General features: G+C 39.4%; 1 protein-coding gene across 1 annotated transcript in view; it reads right to left on the minus strand.

Annotated features, from left to right (window-relative positions):
• Positions 1-20,803, minus strand: part of Cerkl (ceramide kinase like) — a 104,222-nt gene that overhangs the window by 9,440 nt on the left and 73,979 nt on the right. Inside the window, exons 6-10 of the mRNA XM_036185880.1 lie at positions 6,358-6,432; positions 5,477-5,654; positions 5,343-5,402; positions 4,606-4,631; positions 4,412-4,520 (exon numbers count right to left, since the gene is read on the minus strand). Coding sequence (XP_036041773.1) covers positions 4,412-4,520; positions 4,606-4,631; positions 5,343-5,402; positions 5,477-5,654; positions 6,358-6,432 — 448 coding nt within the window. The remainder of the gene's footprint in view (positions 1-4,411; positions 4,521-4,605; positions 4,632-5,342; positions 5,403-5,476; positions 5,655-6,357; positions 6,433-20,803) is intronic.

Here is a 20,803-nt window from a genome sequence, read left to right on the forward strand (position 1 = left end):
TGAAATATCTCTATGTATACCTAGAAGACTTAACTAACATGGCTACGAGTATGATTATCATAGATGACTAATTATTAATTATCCATTACAATTTAAATGAGCTATACAAACATAATACCTTAAACATGAGTAGAAATATGCACACAGTATAACAAAATTAACTTTAAGTTTGTATCAATAGACCAAAGTCTATACCAATGTAAAACATTTTAAACAAGTTGTTGCTCTTTAGAAGTTCCTTAAACTACCCTTTTATCCTATAATATCTATATCATATCCCCTTTTCTTCTTTAGAAAGAGATCTCATTTATAATCAATCTACTTTAAAGAAAAATATTGGTTTTTCTCTGTTCCACACCAGAGGGCTCTTCTGATTTGGGACACAAGAATCTCTTAACCTTTTCTTTTAGCAATATGTCTGGGTTTAGAGAAGGAGTGAGCCAATTCCATCTCCAAAGCCAGCTTGATAATTTTGGGAATGTGGGCGTAGTTTCTCTTACTACTTCCTGCTGGAGGGGGGCGCTGTATCTTATGGGGACACAAAGAAAATTTAGGATTACAGAGTAGTCCATTAGGGTGAACCTCTGAGCCAGTTGCCTTGAAACCATTCTGGATGTTGGATCATCTGGGCCATGGTGTCATCGGAGACCTTTCAGGTGGTCTTGGCTGATCAAACCTGATGTATCTTAATCTGGAACAAATCCACAGCCTCTGGCTTTCTGTGGAAACAAAAGCAGAGACTCCTTTCCAAAGCAACATATCCTTATATCCAAATTTTGAAGTCAAGGTACCTTTAAAATTTACATATTTGTTTAACTCAACAGCTTTTATGATCAAATCTTTTTCTGTGGTTAAAAATCCCAAAGACAACATAAACCAGATTCTCTGTGTAATATCCATCTTTGTAAGACTGAAACGCCACTGTGGCTGCTGGCTCCACCCACCTCAGCTTCCCAACATGGCGGTGGTACAGTTTACCACCAGCTCTGTGTCTGGAGCCATGTGTACCATGAACTATCAGAAGCAGTTCTATTAAAGCAGTGCATAGCCCAGAAATCTTTCTTTCTTTCTTTCTTTCTTTCTTTCTTTCTTTCTTTCTTTCTTTCTTTCTTTTTTTTTTTTTAAACTACCAAAGGCTAAATCCACCACGCAGCAGAGTAAAGTGTCGCTTATAGATTCCTCATTCCCACCACACTGCAGGTCAGACGCACACGCCAGGAACCCGCCATAGTAGCTCAAACTGGCAGGCTGCCGCTAACTTGAGAGAGACAAGTAGGAAGCTGTTTTTAGCTCAGTCTTAGAATTTTTTTTCAGGTTTTAGGTGGAAACTCTTGCCAATACGTTGGGCGCCATTTGTAGTTAGAGTTTTCCTGCCTGGCCCACAGTCAGGACAAATCTCTCTTACCCGCCAGTCCCACAGTCGCTCAGACCCAACCAAGAAAGCACACAAAAACTTATATTGCTTACAAACTGTATGGCCATAGCAGGCTGGTTGTTATCTACCTTTTCTATCTTAAATTAACCCATTTCTGTTAGTCTATACTTTGCCACATGGCTTGTGGCTTACCAGTGTCTTTACATGTTGCTTCTCATGGCGGCAGCGGCTGGTGGTGTCCCTCTCCAGCCTTCTACTTCCCAGAATCCTCTTCTCTCTTGTCCCGCCTATACTTCCTGCCTAGCCACTGGCCAAACAGCATTTTATTTACACAGAGCGATATCCACAGCACTTCCCCTTTTCTTTTTTTTTTTTTTAAGGAAGGTTTTAACTTTTACATAGTACAATTACATATAACAAAACAATTATCAAGCAAGAATTACAGTTACAATATTGAAGAAGATATCCTATCTATCTTATATTTGTGAGTCTAAGGTTTTATATCTAACTTATCTTTTATCATAACTGAGGAAATTATAACTATGTAGTCTTCAACCACATCAAAGACCTCAGAAGGATATAATATTACCTGAGATCCAGGAGAAGGATGCAAGCATTTTTCAGGAGTCTTGCAAGAGTAGACAAAGACAGCTGGCAGCCTGGACAGTCACCTAATGTTCCTTTGTAAAGTTGGGGCATTTGTCTTCAGCCCACAGGGTTAGAGTCACTCGATCACTTCTCTCAGTGTCCTGTAGAATGTCTGGCAATTTCCTCTGCGAAGCAGGAACCTGAAGGACCATTCTGTCAAGCAAAGTTTAGTGGTCACCTTTCTATGGGTCCTGTATGTCCAGTCGATCAAGAAGTCCAGGAAAGAACACTTTCTTGCCCAAATGGCTATTTTTGCCAAGGTGAAGATAAACTCCATATGAAGTGTCTTCAATGCCCATACTCCTCTCTGAAGTAAAAACGGTGCTGCCAGGAGCAGACATGTCTCACTGTCCAGAAAGTCTAAATTTTAAAAGTATTTTAAATGCCATATTCTGTAGGTCTTTGAAGTATTTGAAGAGTACCTATCTGTCTGAAATATCTCTATGTATACCTAGAAGACTTAACTAACATGGCTACGAGTATGATTATCATAGATGACTAATTATTAATTATCCATTACAATTTAAATGAGCTATACAAACATAATACCTTAAACATGAGTAGAAATATGCACACAGTATAACAAAATTAACTTTAAGTTTGTATCAATAGACCAAAGTCTATACCAATGTAAAACATTTTAAACAAGTTGTTGCTCTTTAGAAGTTCCTTAAACTACCCTTTTATCCTATAATATCTATATCATATCCCCTTTTCTTCTTTAGAAAGAGATCTCATTTATAATCAATCTACTTTAAAGAAAAATATTGGTTTTTCTCTGTTCCACACCAGAGGGCTCTTCTGATTTGGGACACAAGAATCTCTTAACCTTTTCTTTTAGCAATATGTCTGGGTTTAGAGAAGGAGTGAGCCAATTCCATCTCCAAAGCCAGCTTGATAATTTTGGGAATGTGGGCGTAGTTTCTCTTACTACTTCCTGCTGGAGGGGGGCGCTGTATCTTATGGGGACACAAAGAAAATTTTAGGATTACAGAGTAGTCCATTAGGGTGAACCTCTGAGCCAGTTGCCTTGAAACCATTCTGGATGTTGGATCATCTGGGCCATGGTGTCATCGGAGACCTTTCAGGTGGTCTTGGCTGATCAAACCTGATGTATCTTAATCTGGAACAAATCCACAGCCTCTGGCTTTCTGTGGAAACAAAAGCAGAGACTCCTTTCCAAAGCAACATATCCTTATATCCAAATTTTGAAGTCAAGGTACCTTTAAAATTTACATATTTGTTTAACTCAACAGCTTTTATGATCAAATCTTTTTCTGTGGTTAAAAATCCCAAAGACAACATAAACCAGATTCTCTGTGTAATATCCATCTTTGTAAGACTGAAACGCCACTGTGGCTGCTGGCTCCACCCACCTCAGCTTCCCAACATGGCGGTGGTACAGTTTACCACCAGCTCTGTGTCTGGAGCCATGTGTACCATGAACTATCAGAAGCAGTTCTATTAAAGCAGTGCATAGCCCAGAAATCTTTCTTTCTTTCTTTCTTTCTTTCTTTCTTTCTTTCTTTCTTTCTTTCTTTCTTTTTTTTTTTTTTAAACTACCAAAGGCTAAATCCACCACGCAGCAGAGTAAAGTGTCGCTTATAGATTCCTCATTCCCACCACACTGCAGGTCAGACGCACACGCCAGGAACCCGCCATAGTAGCTCAAACTGGCAGGCTGCCGCTAACTTGAGAGAGACAAGTAGGAAGCTGTTTTTAGCTCAGTCTTAGAATTTTTTTTCAGGTTTTAGGTGGAAACTCTTGCCAATACGTTGGGCGCCATTTGTAGTTAGAGTTTTCCTGCCTGGCCCACAGTCAGGACAAATCTCTCTTACCCGCCAGTCCCACAGTCGCTCAGACCCAACCAAGAAAGCACACAAAAACTTATATTGCTTACAAACTGTATGGCCATAGCAGGCTGGTTGTTATCTACCTTTTCTATCTTAAATTAACCCATTTCTGTTAGTCTATACTTTGCCACATGGCTTGTGGCTTACCAGTGTCTTTACATGTTGCTTCTCATGGCGGCAGCGGCTGGTGGTGTCCCTCTCCAGCCTTCTACTTCCCAGAATCCTCTTCTCTCTTGTCCCGCCTATACTTCCTGCCTAGCCACTGGCCAAACAGCATTTTATTTACACAGAGCGATATCCACAGCATAGTCTCTCCACTCCTTTTCCATGATGGTCCTTGAGCTTTGGTGGGGATCAGGAGGATGATATGGATTTCCCATTTGGTGCTGAGCATTACATTCACTGACATTTATCCTCTGCACTTTTATCAGAGAATATATGTTTAACACATTTCTAGATAGCAAGTAGTTAAAGTATTCCCAATGAGAAAATTATTTATAAAACGTAAGCATTTAGCAGTCCTTGAAATACTCACCGGGTGTCAGGTGCAAGGCCCCTGGGAGCCACTGAACACAGACAGGGGATTGCCATGATGCTGATGTTCAAGAACTGCCCTTGGATGGTTTGCCATTGATCACTATGGTCTAAAGAAAATGGAAGTGCATGGTTGCTTTCTCTCCCCAGTCACTAGCGCAAGGTAGGGCTTACAGCACATTCTTTCTGACTCACCAGATTCTGGAGACTGTTCTGTTTTACTAGAAGCAACAGAAACAAAAATATGTCACACATATGCAAAACTATCATCTGCTAAACATGAGGAGACTAGAGAACCTATAATTGCATGTGTAAAACATTCCTTAATAGATTATCACTTAAGGTATAAATGTATTATAAGGAACAATTTTCATTTCTTAATGACCAGAACTCTTCCTCAATGTTGCTTTAATATTTAAATTCCATGCTACTCCAAAAATTCTCATAAAGACCAAAATGGTGTTTCTGAGGCTCGTGGCTGCACCTAAAGTCTGGATCCTGGCAGGCATTCAAATAAGTGGTAGGCAGATAAATTGGTGGATGACTGCTTGTATGACTGTCAGTCTGGAGGGATGGTTGCTTCTGAAGACAGGTGATAAACTATGTTTACTAGAAGATGTAGGGGTATATGATTCTATACTCTTCATTAGTATTTGAGAAAACAGCTAAAAAGCACAAGTCTAATAAACTGCTTATATCAAAGTAGTTTATTCTTTGAAGAAAAATAAAGAGTGGTTAAGAATACTGACTGCTCTTGCAGAGGGCCCACATTCAGTTCCTATCACTACATGGCAGCTCACAATTATCTGTAACTCCAGTTTCAGGGCACTAGACATGTATAGGATACATACATGCAAGCAAATCAATTGTACATATTTCATTAAAAATAAAAATTAGTAAATATATCAACATTACACAGAGCTTTTATTTACCTTTCTTGTTCGTCCTGAGAGTAACCAGCTGGTAAAAATGATATTTTGCAATCCTCTGGCCTAAATAATGAAATTCATAATGAATGGTCATTGATGTTAGGATATAGAATTTTTGCCTTAAGAAAAGCACTTACTGAAGTTTGGCCAATACTTTGAGTACAGCAAAGTCTCTCCGCCGACCTGGGGGCATCCATCGGTATTTCTCTGCCAGAGCCAAAGTCCTTCCACCAAAGCCGAACATGGCCGAGAACCCGAAGCGAAGAAGCTTGCCAGCAGAGCTAAATGTGCAGACATCTACTGTCTGTATGTGACCTTGGATGGTGTATTCAGTCCACCAGTGAGTGGTTACAGCAGCAGACAGCAGAGAGAATGTTTATTTACTTAAGGAATATTGCCAGGTACCTACCATACGTCACAGCCACTACCCTTGCTTTTTCTTCATCTGTCTTTACTATAACAACTGTAAATGCCACTTTCAGCTTCTCCAGGTGAGGAGCAAAGAAACTCAAATCAGTAAATCTTATAGCCTTGCATTTGATGCTGAAGTGGATGAACCAGGAAAACAGAATTAATATTAGTTTTGCATCACATTTATCTGAAAGTGAATGCTATCACATGGGATAATTTGTGACCTGCGAGTATGCCCTGGTAGTTTTCCTATAATATGATTTCAGTCCTGAAGTACTGGTGCAAGCCAACAATAGTGCAGATTACATATGCAAATGTATGCATGGACTTTTTCCATTGTGTTTTAAAACTGATTTTAAACACCATTACTATATTTTTCCCATCAAGATTATAGTCAAATTTCGTTTATTGCTCTTTTCAAAGCAAGTAGTTGAAATGAAAGGCAATTTAACGAGAAGATGACTTGCCTTTGAGCTCTAGTCAAACATTTCTATGCTTAGAGACAGAGAACTTACCATTCCTAGATGAGACTGACGGAAACACAATAGTTACTTATGTGAATAAAAACTTCCTTATTCCACCTGGACTTCTCCAGAAGAATTCTTACCCATTATTATGTGCATAGTTGCAGTCACTACATGAGATATTCCACAAAGAGAATGTGCCAATACATTTGTAGATCCTGCCAAAACAATTTTAAAACACATATCAGTAGAGTCTGTGTTTTAAATTAACATGTACTCTTATTACATATAACCATAACCATGTATGTTCAGATGAAAATTAATGGAAGTTTATGACAGAAAAGCTGATTGAAAAAAACAGCTGATTGATTAGAAATACAGCTTTCCATTCACAGCACAGATCAACGTCAAATGTTTGCAGAACTGTCAAACTTCCAAATGATTTAAACATTAGAAAAACTTCTCCCCTTGCCCTTCAACACCTGCAGCTGGTGAGGTACCTGACCCAACCCCTTATCAGCTGCAGCATTCAAGAGAATGGGCCCTCTGTCTTGCATGGGCAGCATACTTGAGTAGACAGGGGTGCAGGTAAGCCAGCCCTGAGGACCCGAGAGGGGCATAGCCAGGACAGCCTCCCTTGTCTACAGTGTGGTGGTGGGGAGGAGGGAAAGGCGCCCTGACTCCTTTACCAGATGCTACACTCGGAAGAGCAGGCCCTGCATCTTGCCTGGGCAGCACAGCAGGACTGACCATGTTGAGGAGGACACAGGTGAGCCAATCCTGAGAACGTGAGCATGGGAGACCTAACCCCACGCCTCATCTGTCATATGGTGGCATGGGTTGTGGGAGAGATGCCCATCAGTGCCTGGGGTAGGAGGGAGAGCTGGTCCTGAGGTTATAAGAGCCAGAGAGCTGCTCCTACCACCCCTCCCCCACCAGCTGCAACCCTAAGGAGAGCAGGCCCTGTACCTCACTGGGGCAGCACAATAGAGCTGAGCCTGCTGGTGGGTATGTGAGTGTGCCAGTCCCAATGTTGTGAACATGGAAAAGCTGTCCCCATTACTCATCTGTCACATGGCAACATGAGCAGAGAAGAGATGTTCCTCCCCACTGCACCCTCCAGCCCATCAACAACTGAGACAGGTGGAAGAACTGGCCCTGAGGTCATAAGAGCAGGAGAGCTGTTTCTGCCCCGCCTAGCTGCAGCACTCAGGGGAGCAGCCCCTACACCTCACCTGGGCAACACAGCAGAGCTGTCCCTAAAGGTGTAAGTGTGGGAGAACCGATCCTGAGGACATGAAAGCAAGAGAACTGGCCCTGCCCCTTGATGATTGCTGCAAAAGGGTGAACTAGCTGAGCAATTCTGGAAAACTTACCCTGGGGAGGAGGACATGGGAGAGCTGACAGGCTGACCAACCCTGCAACTACCCAGGTTCCTAAACCAAGGTTATGAGTTGGCCCACCCAACATCCACCCCATCTGTGTGTGAACTCCTGGATCATGGGTGGGGTGGGGTGGATGTGGGAAGTTGGTCCTGCAGACCCAGGACTGCAAGATCTTCATGACACAGGGCCGCAACAGGATATCCAGCAAGAGTTCGAGTGTGGGTCCAGTGTTGATGGTGTAGCAGAGACCAGGGGCCTCAAACCAGACCAATAATTATTTGTGATGAACACCTACATGTAAAAGTCTATGGATAAAGGGGTTTACTGTGTGACTCACTGTACCACACTATAGCTTTCATGACAAGATTCTCCCTTTCTTCCTTTCTCCCCTTTCTTGTCTTAAATTTTATTTTGTTTTATTTTGGGGGTAGGGGGAATGGGTGATATCAAGAGACATGATGTAGAGACATGATGTGAAAGCCACATAGAATAAATAAAAAGAATGTTAAAAAAAAGTTAGAAAATATTAGAAAATGGGCTGGAGCTTGGTGGTACAATCCTTATAATGCTAGCATATGTAAGGCCTCTCTTAGGTACCACAAATTAGAGAATAGTTTATTGACTCATAGCTATTTTGATCATAATATTTACATTTTCCCCTAAAACATTACAATTATATAGAAGCTTAATCCATTTAACTTTAATGAATAAGCCTTTAACTGCTGTCCAAAAATGGGCACTAACAGCAGAAGAATGTCTGTATTGAGCAAAGACAAATGCATAGATATATAAATCAGAAAAATTCAGTCAATAATAAAAAATGCATTATTATTTTAAAATCTGACAGGCATGTTAAAAATACATTCTGTGAATCTTAGAGGTAAATTTCCACTTCAAATGGGTTTTCTTTCTACATCTGAGAGGAAAACTGTCCCATGTGAAGAAAATACTTAACTTGATTATTGCCATCTAAAAATGAGTATACATGATATAATTTCTGATTTTCATGATCATTGGGCTAATCTAAATACTCTAGGATTCCTCCATCTACTCCCTGAAGGGACAAGCTCCCTAGTGAAGGTCCTGTGATGTTTATATGTGACCAACATCATACAGGCTTGCTTCCAAAGGGGGAAGTAACCACTCTTCCTCTCCAGGCCAGTAAGAACATTGGGATGTATGGGAAGAGGGTAAATTGGGCAATCCCCTGGATTTGGCTAGCCAGGGGCATTTCTGTGACCATGACCAAGCACTTCAGTAGTGTCACTGGCAACTGTCCTTTGGTATTCAGTTGCAGAAGCTGAAACATCTCAGCTGTTCCTACTGTCAACTAAAATGTCATTGAAATAAGCATTACATAACCAAACATTAAACAATAAGCACATTTTTAATAACTAATGATAAATAAGCATAATTAAACCAAAACTCTAGCCATAACAATACAATGCCACCAAAGCTCACCTCACTAACTGCTAAAGTCATTCCAACTGATTCACCAAAAACAAGCTATGTTCTGACTCTGATTACTTAAAATATGACAATATGACTGTTTACTGAAAGGTGACCATTATGAACAGCACATAGATATCAAAATTTGACCTAGTTTTGGTCAGAACAGTTACTCAAGAGAACTAGATAAAAAAATTGGAAAAGAAGGAGTTAAATTGTCACTGGTGCAAATACCATGATCATTTAGAAAACCTCAAAGACTTCAGTAAAGTTGCAGGATACAAAATTAGTATGTACATATAATGTTTTTATTTACTTATAGCAAACTGCTATAAAGAAATCAAGACCATAAGGACATTTACAAATACTAGCAAAGATACTTAGGAGCAAATTTCCCTGAAGAAATAAAGGACTTGTAAGCTGAAAGCTATAAACATCAATGGAAGAGACTGAAGGTGACAGAAACGAATGCATAGGTATCTTGTGTTCACAAACCAGGAGAGATAATCCTGCTCAAATATCGGCACTATCCTAAGCAGTCCCTATCAAAGGATCCAAAGCAATCTCTATGAAAATTTACATAAAGATTACACCCTAACTCCAAAATCTACTATAAAACCCTAGTCATTGAAACAGCATGCTGCTGGCATTAAAAACAGGTATGCATATCAACAAAATATAAGACCAAGACCCCAAATGGAAAACTCCAGTGCTTATGGTGAACTGACATTCCATAAATGTACAAAAACAAAACAACAAAAGGAAGTTACAGTCACCAAAACTAGACACTGGATGTCCACATGCAGGAGAGTGAAATCAGACTCTCACATAACTTGTACCCAAACCCAACTGACAATGGATTAGATACTGCCAGACCATTAGTGGGAGCCAAGAGAGGGGGAAAGTGCCATGCTGTTGTTCTAACCCCCAAAGCAAAAATGTACATATAGGATTATGTACCCCACTGAAAAGCTTCATATAGATCAAGAAACTCTAGAGTTGGAGATGACCAACATAAATGAAAAACACATGGGAAAACCCATAGTGATGAGGAGCTTACATCCAAAATACAGACGTGTGTCATTTGTGAAGGTAACCCAGCTTGAGAAGTATGTTTTTAAGTGCCTTTGTCACCATGCCAACATCAAAGTGCAGATTCACACAATCCGGGATGCTATAACCTTGAACATACCTAAACTATATGCCTTTGCTCCTAGCTTCAAGCCGTTACTGTGCTGGACCATATAGATAACCCTAACACCATGGTAAGACTATATCTAAAGTAGAGAAAAATACCAAGAAGGATTTTATAAAACAGCAATCAAAGGCACTTATCTACCATGAGTGGGGGCTTCCAGAAATGAGGTTAATTAAATCAAGGCATGGGAATAAAGGACTTGGACAATGCTTCACACTATTATCAATTTTATAAATGCTATACTCCTGTATTACAGTAAATTTAAAGTTTTTATTAGTATGAAGTTAACTTTAGCTTCCTATGCATTTATATATAAACTTTTACATTTTAAAAACTTTTTGACTCTTTTTCTATTAACTGGAGTTTCCCCTTTTATTGAAAATATATTCTTTTCTCATACATTATACCTGATTACAGGTTCCCCTCCCTCTACTCCTTTCAGTTCCTCCTCACCTCACCTTCCATCCAGATCCACTCCCTTCTTTTTGTCTCTCATTAGAAAAGAACAGGCTGCTAAAAGTAACAACAAAACATAAAAAAATAAGGTATAATAACATAAAACAAAACCCATCAAATTTAAGTTGGACAAGGCACAAGAATCAAAGATCCACTCGTTCACACTCATGAGTCCCCTAAAAATACTAAACTGAAAGCTATAATATATACCCAGAGTACCTGGTAAAAACTCATGCAGGCCCAGTGCTTCCTACTTCAGTCTCTGAGTTCATATGGGCCTTGCTCAGTTGATTTGGGGGGGGGGGGCTTGTTCTCCTAATGTCCTCCTTCCCCTCTGGATCTTACACTTTCTTTCTGTTTAATCTTCCAAGGGTTCCCCTGAGCTCTGGTGGGAGGGATTTGATGGACACATCCCATTCGAAGCTGTGTGTTCCCAGGTCTCTCTCTCCCTCTATCATAAATAATGTCTGGCTGTGGGGCTCCGTATTTGTTCCCATCTGCTGCAGGAAGAATCCTCTCTGATGATGGCTGAATATGGCACTATCTATGAGTTCATAATAGTTATGTTAAACTATGGACTTTTAAAAATATGTCCTTGTTGTGGAATATCTTTCTGTATGTTGTGAACATGTGTTGCTGCCATTAGTTAATAAATAAAGCTGCACTGGCCTATGTCAGGGCAGAATGGAGCCAAGCAGGAAATCCAAGAGAGATAGAGAGAGAATGGTGTAGTCAGGGCAGATGCTGCAAGCAGCTGCCAAGAGAAGTAAGATGTGAGAGAGAAGGTAATGCCATGAAGGCACGTGGCAAATAGATTAATAGAAATGGGCTGCGTTAAGTTGTAAGAGCTAGCTAGCTATCAAGAAGCCTGAGTCATAGGCCACATAGTTTGTAATTAATATAAGCCTCTGTGTGTTTACTTGGGATTGAGCAGTTGTGGAATTGGGTGGGACATATGAAAACTTACATCTATATTTGGTGCACAACATGGGGCTTGAGTTTCCACCCATAACCTGAGAGAACTTAAAAAGAGATAGTAGAACAGAGGTAAGAGCAGCTTCCTAGTTCATGTCTCCCATTACTGACTATGGTATAGAGGCAGGTAACAGAAAGTCTACAAACTCATGGAAACTGAACAACTCTCTATAGAATGACTACTGTGTCAAGGAAGAAATAAGAAAGAAATTAAAGACTTCCTGGAATTCAATGAAAATCAATGCACATCATACACTATGGGACACTATGAAAGCAGTACTAAGAGGAAAATTAATATCATCAAGTGCCTGCATAAGGAAATTGTCAAGATCTCATACTAGCAACTTAACAGCATGCCTGAAAGCTCTAGAACAAAAAGAAGCAAATACACCCAAGAGGAGTAGATGGCAGGAAAAAAATCCAACTGAGGGCTGAAATCAATAAAATAGATACAAAGTGAACAGTACAAAGAATCAATGAAGCAAAGAGTTGGTTCTTTGAGGAAATAATCCAACTGAGGGCTGAAATCAATAAAATAGAAACAAAGTGAACAATACAAAGAATCAATGAAGCAAAGAGTTGGTTCTTTGAGAAAATCAACAGGATAGACAAACTCTTATTCAAACCAACTAAAGACACAAAGATAATATCCAAATCAAAAAAATCAGAAACAAAAAGAGGGATGTAACAGCAGACACTGAGGAAATTCAAAGAATCATTAGGTCATACTTCAAAAACCTGTACTCCACTGGATTGGAAAAATCTAAAAGAAATGGACAAATTTCTTGATAGATACCACTTACTATAGTTAAATCAAGGGCAGATAAACAATGTCAATAGACTTATAACCCCTAAAGAAGGAGAAGAAGTCAATAAAATTTTCCCAACCAAAAAAAGGCTCAGGGCCAGACAGTTTTAGCACAGAATTCTACCAGACTTTCAAAGAAGAGCTAATACCAATCCTCCTCAAACTATTCCACAAACTAAAAACAGAAGGAACATTGCCAAATTCATTTTGTGAGGCCACAATCAGCCTGATACCCAAACCACACCAAGATTCCACAAAGAGAGAGAGAGAGAGAGAGAGAGAGAGAGAGAGAGAGAGAGAGAATTGCAGACCAATTTCTCTCATGAATATTGATGCGAAAATACTCAATAAAATACTGGCAAACCAATTTTGAGAAGACATCAAAAGATCATCCACCATGATCATCCCAGAGATGCAGGGATGGTTCAATATATGAAAATATGTCAATGTAATCCATCATATAAACAATCTGAAAAAAAAAACTCCCATGATTATCTCATTTAGATGCTGACAAAGCCTTTGACAAAATCCTACACCCCTTCATAATAAAAGTCTTAGAGAGATCCTATGCAAGGAACATAACTAGACATAATAAAGGCAATTTACAGCAAGCCTATAGCCAATATCCAATTAAATGGAGATAAACTCAAAACAATTCCACCAAAATAATAAACAAGACAAGGTTGTCCACTCTCTCCATATCTATTCAATATAGTACTTGAAGTTCTAGCTAGAGCAATAAGACAACTAATGGAGATCAAGAGGATATAAATTTAAAACGGAGAAGTCAAAGTATTGCTATTCACAAATAATATGATATGTGTGTGTGTGTATATATATATATATATATATATATATATATATATATATATATATATAAATATGCAACTCCAAAAATTCTACCAGGGAACTCCTACAGGTGATAAATCCCTTCAGAAAAGTGGCAGGGTACAAGATTAACTCAAAAAATTCAGTAGCTCTCCTATATATAAACAATCAGGCTGAGAAAGAAACCATGGAAACAATAGCCACAAATAATATAAAATATTTTGGGATGACTCTAACTAACCAAGTGAAAGACCAGTATTGCAATAACTTCAAGCCTTTGAAGAAAGAAATTGAATAATATATCAGAAAATGTAAAGATCTCCCATGCTTATGGATCAGTAAAAATAACAGTAAAAAAATGGCTATTTTACCAAAAGCAGTCTACAGATTCAATGTAATCTCCATAAAAATCTCAACACAATTCTTTACAGACCTTAAAAGGACAATACTAAACTCCATACGGAAAAAAACAAAAAAACCAGTATAGCTAAAACAATCCTGTACAATAAAGGAACTTCCAAGGGTATCACCATTCCAATTGCAAGCTGTACTACAGAGCAATAGCAATAAAAATTGCACTGTATTGGCATAAAAACAGACAGATTGATCAATGGAATTAAATTGAAGATCCCGGTATAAATCCACTTACTTAAGGACACTTGATTTTTGACAAAATGCCAGAAATACACAATGGACAAAAGAAAGCATCTTCAACAAATGGTGCTGGTCTAACTGGATATTGACATGTACAAGAATGTATATAGATCCATATCTATCACCCTACACAAAACTCAAATCCAAGTGGATAAAAGACCTCAACACAAAACCAGACGCACTGAACTTGACAGAAGCGAAGGTGGGGAATAGCCTTCAACCTATTGGCACAAGAGAGAAGTTCCTGACCAGAACACCAAGAGCATAGGCCTTAAGACTGACAATGAATAATGGGACCTCACAGAACTAACAAACTTCTGTAAGGCAAAGACAGTGTCAAAAGGACACTAACAAAATGGTAGCCTATAGAATGGGAAAAGATTTTCAACAACCCCCACTTTTGACAGAGGGCTAATATCCAAAATATATAAAGAACTCAAGAAAGTGTAAGGCCAGGGTTTCAATCCTCAGGTCAAAAAAAAAAAAAAAAATCAGAAGCAAACTTCTGCCCTCCAGGGTTCTCCCATTGTGCTGTAAGCCTGTATTTAAGACCTCCTCTCTCCTTCAATAAACGGTATTCAGCATTCAAAAGAAAAAGAAGAAGAAGAAGAAGAAGAAGAAGAAGAAGAAGAAGAAGAAGAAGAAGAAGAAGAAGAAGAAGAAGGGTTCATGATCATGATGGGGAAACCCACAGAGACAGCTGGCCAATGCTAGTTGAAGCTCACTGACTCTGGACTGACAGCTTGGGAACCTGCATGGGACTGAACTAGGCCCGCTGAATGTGGGTGACAGTCATGTGGCTTGATCTGTCTGTGGGGTCCCTGGCAGCAGGGCCAGGACTTATCCCAGGTGCATGAACTGGCTTTTTTGGAGCCCATTCCCTGTGGTGGGATACCTTGCTCAGCCTTGATACAATGGGGAGGGGCTAGGCTCTCCTTCAACTTGGTTATACCAGACTTTGTTGACTACCATGGGAGGCCTTACCCACTCTGAGGAATGGGTGGGGGTAGAGTGGGAGGGAGGTGAGGAGGTGGGAGAAGGGGAGGGAGGGGGAACTGGGGTTGATATGTAAAATGAAAAAAAATTTTAATAAATAAATATATTTAAATTAAAAAAGAACTCAAGAAATAAGACATCAACAAACTAAATAATCCAATTTTAAAAATGGGTACAGTTGTAAACAGAGAATTCTCAACAGAGGAATATCAAGTGGCCTAGAAGCACTTAAAGAAATGTTCAACATCCTTAGCCATTAGGGAAACACAAATCAAAATGACTCTGAGAGTAAAACAAATAAGAAAAGTGACAGCTCATGCTGGTGAGGATGTGGAGCAAGTGGAACACTCTATCTTTGCTGGTGGGAGTACAAACTTGTACAGCTATTATGGAAATATATGGGGAGATTCTGGGAAACTGGGAATCAATCTGCCTCAGGACCTAGCTCTACCTCTCCTGGACATATACACAAAGGAGGCTCTATCCTTCCTCAAGGACATTTGCTCAACTATGTTCATGCAAGCCTTATTTGTAATAGCTAGAAATTGGAAACAACCCAGATGTCCCTCAACCAAAGAATGAATACAGAAAATGTGGTAAATTTACACAATAAAGTATTACTCGGCTATTTAAAATAAAAACAATGTGGAATGTGTAGGCAAATGGATGAAACTAGAAAAAAAAATCATTCTGAGTGAAGTAACCCAGACTCAAAAAGACAAACATGGTATGTTCTCACTTATAAGTGGATATTAGCTTAAAGTAAAGAATAACCATGCTACACTCCACAGACCCAGAGAGGTATAAGTTACAAGAAGGGCCCAAGTGGGGAAATAGAATAGATTTTGTAGGTAGACTGAGGACAGTGGGGATGGGAGCAAGATGAACTAGGTGGTGAGGGGAAGAGTACTGGTAGAGACTATTGGAATTGGGTGGCATTTGGGAGGTGAAACAGATACCTAGTGCAATGGAAACTTCTAGGAGTTCATGAGGGTAATCCTAGCATACACGTCTAGTAATGCGGACATGGAACCTGAACTGTCCATCTTCTGTAACCAGGCAAGGCTTCCAGTGATGGGATTGGAATACCAACCTTCTACCTACAATTATTCATAACTGCAAGATGAGCTGGTGTAAAAGTGGTGAGAAACTTGTTGAGGTGGCCAATCAATGACTGGTCCAAGTTAAGACCCATGCCACAAAAGGAAGCCTGTGCCAACCACTGCCTTGGATGGTCAGTAACCAGAGTCTGAATAACCCAGACACCAAGGATGAGAACCAAACATGATTTTAAAAAAATGCCAATGAAATGATTCCTAGTGATACTTGTAGGTTGAAGCCAAACATAATCATCATGAGAGAGGCTTCATCCAGCAATTGATGGGAACAGATGCAGAGACCCACAGCTAAATATTAGGTGAAGCTTTGGGAATCCTGCGGAAGAGGGAGAGGAAGGATTGTAGGAACCAGAGGGCTTAAGACACCAAAAGAAAATGGCCCACAGAATCAACCAATCAGGGCTCATAGTGGCTCACAGAGACTGAAGGACAATCAGAGTGCCTGTACGGATCTTACCTAGGTCCTCTGCACATATGTTCTGGTTGAGTAGCTTGGTGTTTTTGTGAGACTCCTAACAGCAGGAGCAGGGACTGTCTCTGACTCTTTTCCTTGCTTTTGGGACCCTTTTGGGTTTCTTCTTCCAGCCTTAATTTGAAGGGATGTGCCTAGTTTTATTGTAGCTTGACATTCTATGTTTGGTTAATATCTCTGAAAGGCCTGCCCTCTTCTGAAGGGAAAGGAGGAGGAGTGGATCTGGGGAAGAAGGTGCATGTGTGGCAGGGGACTAGCAGGAAAGGAGTGAGGGGAAACTGTGGTCAGGATGCATGATATGAGAGAAGAATAAGTGAAACAATGAGAGGGGAGGGAGGGAGGGAGGGAGGGAGGGAGGGAGGGAGGGAGGGAGGGAGGGAGGAGACAAATTTCACCTAAAGCTACCTAAGATGTAGAGAAAGAGAAACCCTATTTACTACTTTACCATTGGTAAGAATGTAAACTGGCATAGCCACTTTGGAAATCAATATGGAAGCTTTCCGACAAACCTAAAATAGCACTGCCATATGATCCAGATATACAAGCCTGGGTGTAGTCTGGAAGTACTTGAAATCAACTACCACAGAGATACTTGCACATCCATGTTTACTGTGGCACTATGCACAATAGCCAAAATGACCAATCAGCCTACATAGCCCAAAAAATGAATGGGTAAAGAGGATGTGGAATACAGACACAATGGAGGTTATTTAGCCACAACAATGAAATTCTATAACACGTGTTTTCTTACACACACACCACACACACACACACACACACACATACCACATGAGAGCAGAAATTAGAGAGTAGTATTGTGGCTAACAGGATGAGGAGGCTTGAGAGAATAATGAAAGCAGTGTGTCAAGGACACACTTGTAAGTCCATGCTCCTGCACCACTCTTCACAGTAGGATCAGCCTCTATACCCAAGATATGAATGCATAAAGGAAGATGTGATATGTATTTATAAAAGAATGCAATCTTGTAAAAGAAGATAGCCTGGTAATTTGTGGCTATGTGGACAAATGTATAGAATATTATGTCAGATAAAATAAGACAGGTATAGAGAAACAAACATTATAAAAATCTCAATGAGAAATCAAAAAAAGGGGAAAAAAATTCCCAAAAGCAGGAAGTAGGTAATAGTGGTGGAGAAATGGGAAGTGTACCACCAAGTCCATGTCAGAATGTCAAGAGTTCTGTTGTAAAGCATGGTAACAACAATTCATGTGTAACATGCCTGAAGATTGCTAAGAGTAGAATTCATTTTCTCACACATAAGAAAACGATAACTATGTGAGGGAGTGAATATGTTAATTAGTCCAATTCAGCCTTTCCACGGTGTCTATATATTCCAAAACATGTTGTACGTGTAACCATGGACAGTTTTTAGTCCTTTCAAAATGAGCAAGGAAAAGCCATTTAAATCAATTATTACAGAAATACATTAACTTAAGAAAAACCTGTTTCTCCAGCCTCACATTAGATACAATGAACCAGTCTACAGTTTTTAAGATGCCCAGGTGAATTTTATAAAGGTGCAGTCTATGAATAAGTAGTAGCAACATCACCTGGTTCCTAGGTTTCACCTCCAACTTATGATATGAATTGAGTATGTGAGCACACAGAGTAGACCTGGATAAATGTTTTAACAAATGCACAGGGTGATTTTTGCACTCTTAGTGTGCAAACAGGTAGTCTAGAACCCTTTACTCTGGGGACCTCTGACTAGAACTCTCCATGAACTTTTGGAGCCTACTGTCTAGGTATTGTTCATATGGTTCATGACGAATCTGGAATTATCCAGAAGGAAAACAAATCAGTTTTTCCTTGCTGCATCAGATTTAAGTAAAAGCTTTGGAAAGGAGACATACTTAGAGGGGAGTCTTTAGTAATATTGATTGCAAAATTTCATGTCATTTCCTCCATTCCTAGGGTTGAAGAAGACTGTAAAACCATTCTTCCCGAAAGACTTTAAGATATATAATGTAATGACGCTAGGCACAATAGCTAAGAGCATGCATTGTGACTCAAGAAAAGTGAAGGCACTCTGAAGAAAACATAAAAGTTCATGAGGAAGTGCATTTGACATCATAAAATTACAGATAGTATTTTTTCCTCCAGGAAATTGTATGCTATTTGAAAAGAGGTCCCCACTACACTGTTCACATAAATAGCAGAAGGTAAACATTTTAATTAGCAGGAAAAGTTATTTTTCTGAACACCACCAGTAACTTTGCCCACCAGCCCCTCCCCCACACCTGCTGAAATGTGCTAAAAACAAAGAGCTGGGTTGAGATGGGGGGCAGCAGTTCATGAAAGAGAAAGTGAAACCCTGCCTGGTAATGTACTAGGCAGCACCCACAGAAGCAATAAATAAATGAATAAATGAATAAATAAATAAATAAATAAATGAAAAAAATTGTCCTTGGAAGTGCAAGCACTTCTGCAGAACAATTAACTTAATTAACCAGACAGCATGAATATTCATAAGGCTGTTAATGTCTCCTACATCCAAGCAGATAAATGTGATGTAATGACTTCCTAGTCAAGCATATCTAAAATTCTCATGAAAGCAGCACCTACACATCGCTTCTTTGCCTTAAATATCATAGAAATTAACAGTCCCTTGGCAATATCTTATTCTACCCAAATTAATTGGAAAGCATGAAATTTATTTATGCAAACTCTATAGGAATATATGATTCAGAGCCATCAGTGTGTGGATTAGGTCTTGTTTTACAACAACTGGATTGCTTTTTTATTTTTATGTCCTCTCAGGCTTCTCTCACTATCCCCCGTCCCCTTCTAATCAGACTCTGTATAGTTCCTTAGTACCAGTTCCCATAGCAACAAACACAATTCCTAATGGCCAGCAGTTCAAATACTGGCTTTCCTACATCTGATACATTGGAGTCTGAGGATAATTCAGCAGCTTAGTCTGTTGGCTCAGTGGAGTAATTTACTAAACATTCTCCCTCTGGGTGTCTCTCTCCAGGAGGCAAATGGCTTCAAAGGCAGACTCTGTCTCCTCATGGGCAGCTTGGAAACTTCCTGCCTAGCTCTTGTTCCCATTCTTCATCAAAAGCCCTGACTAGGCATAGCAATCCAGTATTAAACATCCCACACATGACTTTCCCTTCCTATTAGACAGAATTAGCAAGCTGCAACTCCTATCCAACTACCAGAGTTTGGCAGCCTGCTGTATCTTCAAAACAAAAAGAATACAATGCCATTCCTGGATATAGCCACTGAATAACAGGATATTTTCAAATTATAAATAGACATTGAAATTAAGGGGAAAAATCCCAATGCCTCAACGTTATACATTTGTAAAAATTGGTTACATAATATAGACATAATGACCAATTTTTATAAGCAGCTCCCCTCCATGTCAAAAGCACACTTCTTAGAAGATGTCCTTTCCATTTCTGAGCTATGGTGGTTAGTGAGTGACCTCAGAGATCCTAGTGCTAATGAGAAGAACTGCAGTCTGGGCACATATGCTGCAGGGAAGCTTCCACTAGCTACAGGCAGAACTACTAAAATGACACTGAAGGTCAAAAAATAAAACGGCATGAAACAATGCTCCAAATTGCATTCCCTCCCCCCTTTTGGTCAAGGCTGTTTTGTTATCTTCTTTGAGAACATTATTGATTTTTGTAAGAACCTAAAATTGTCTGGATGTATTCTAATCTTTCTCTCCATTTAAATTATTGGCTTTGTGAAAGACTTCTTACTTCACAAGGGCATTTGGATCTGTTCTGTTTTGTTGTTGTTGTTGTTGTTGTTATGATATTTCTATAGGTATCTACTGAATAATGTATGTACTTGCAAAATCACAAATATGCTTTCCAATAATAAAACCCTAAAGCTAATCACTTAGGGAACCACTCACATATTAAACACATAAGTAGAACTACCTCTGTAATGGCAATTCTAAATTTATGGCATGGATATGATTATTAAACAGATCACTGAATTTTCTTTTAAGCACATACTTCAATTTTCATAAAAAATGTATTTTCCTGGTTTTTGTCTTAACAATTATATATAAAATGATTTTTTATTGGTTAGTTTTATGTCAATTTGACATAAGCCAGAGTCATTTGGTGAGAGGGAATGTCAATTGAAAATGTGCCCAACCAGATTGGGCTGTAGGCATTTTCTTGATTGGTGATTCATGTGAGAAAGTCCAGCTCACTGTGTGTGGTGTCACTATTTGACAGGTGGTCTGGATGCTATAAC

This window comes from Onychomys torridus, chromosome 4 (assembly GCF_903995425.1).
Source record: "Onychomys torridus chromosome 4, mOncTor1.1, whole genome shotgun sequence".
NCBI classification, from domain to species: domain Eukaryota; kingdom Metazoa; phylum Chordata; class Mammalia; order Rodentia; family Cricetidae; genus Onychomys; species Onychomys torridus.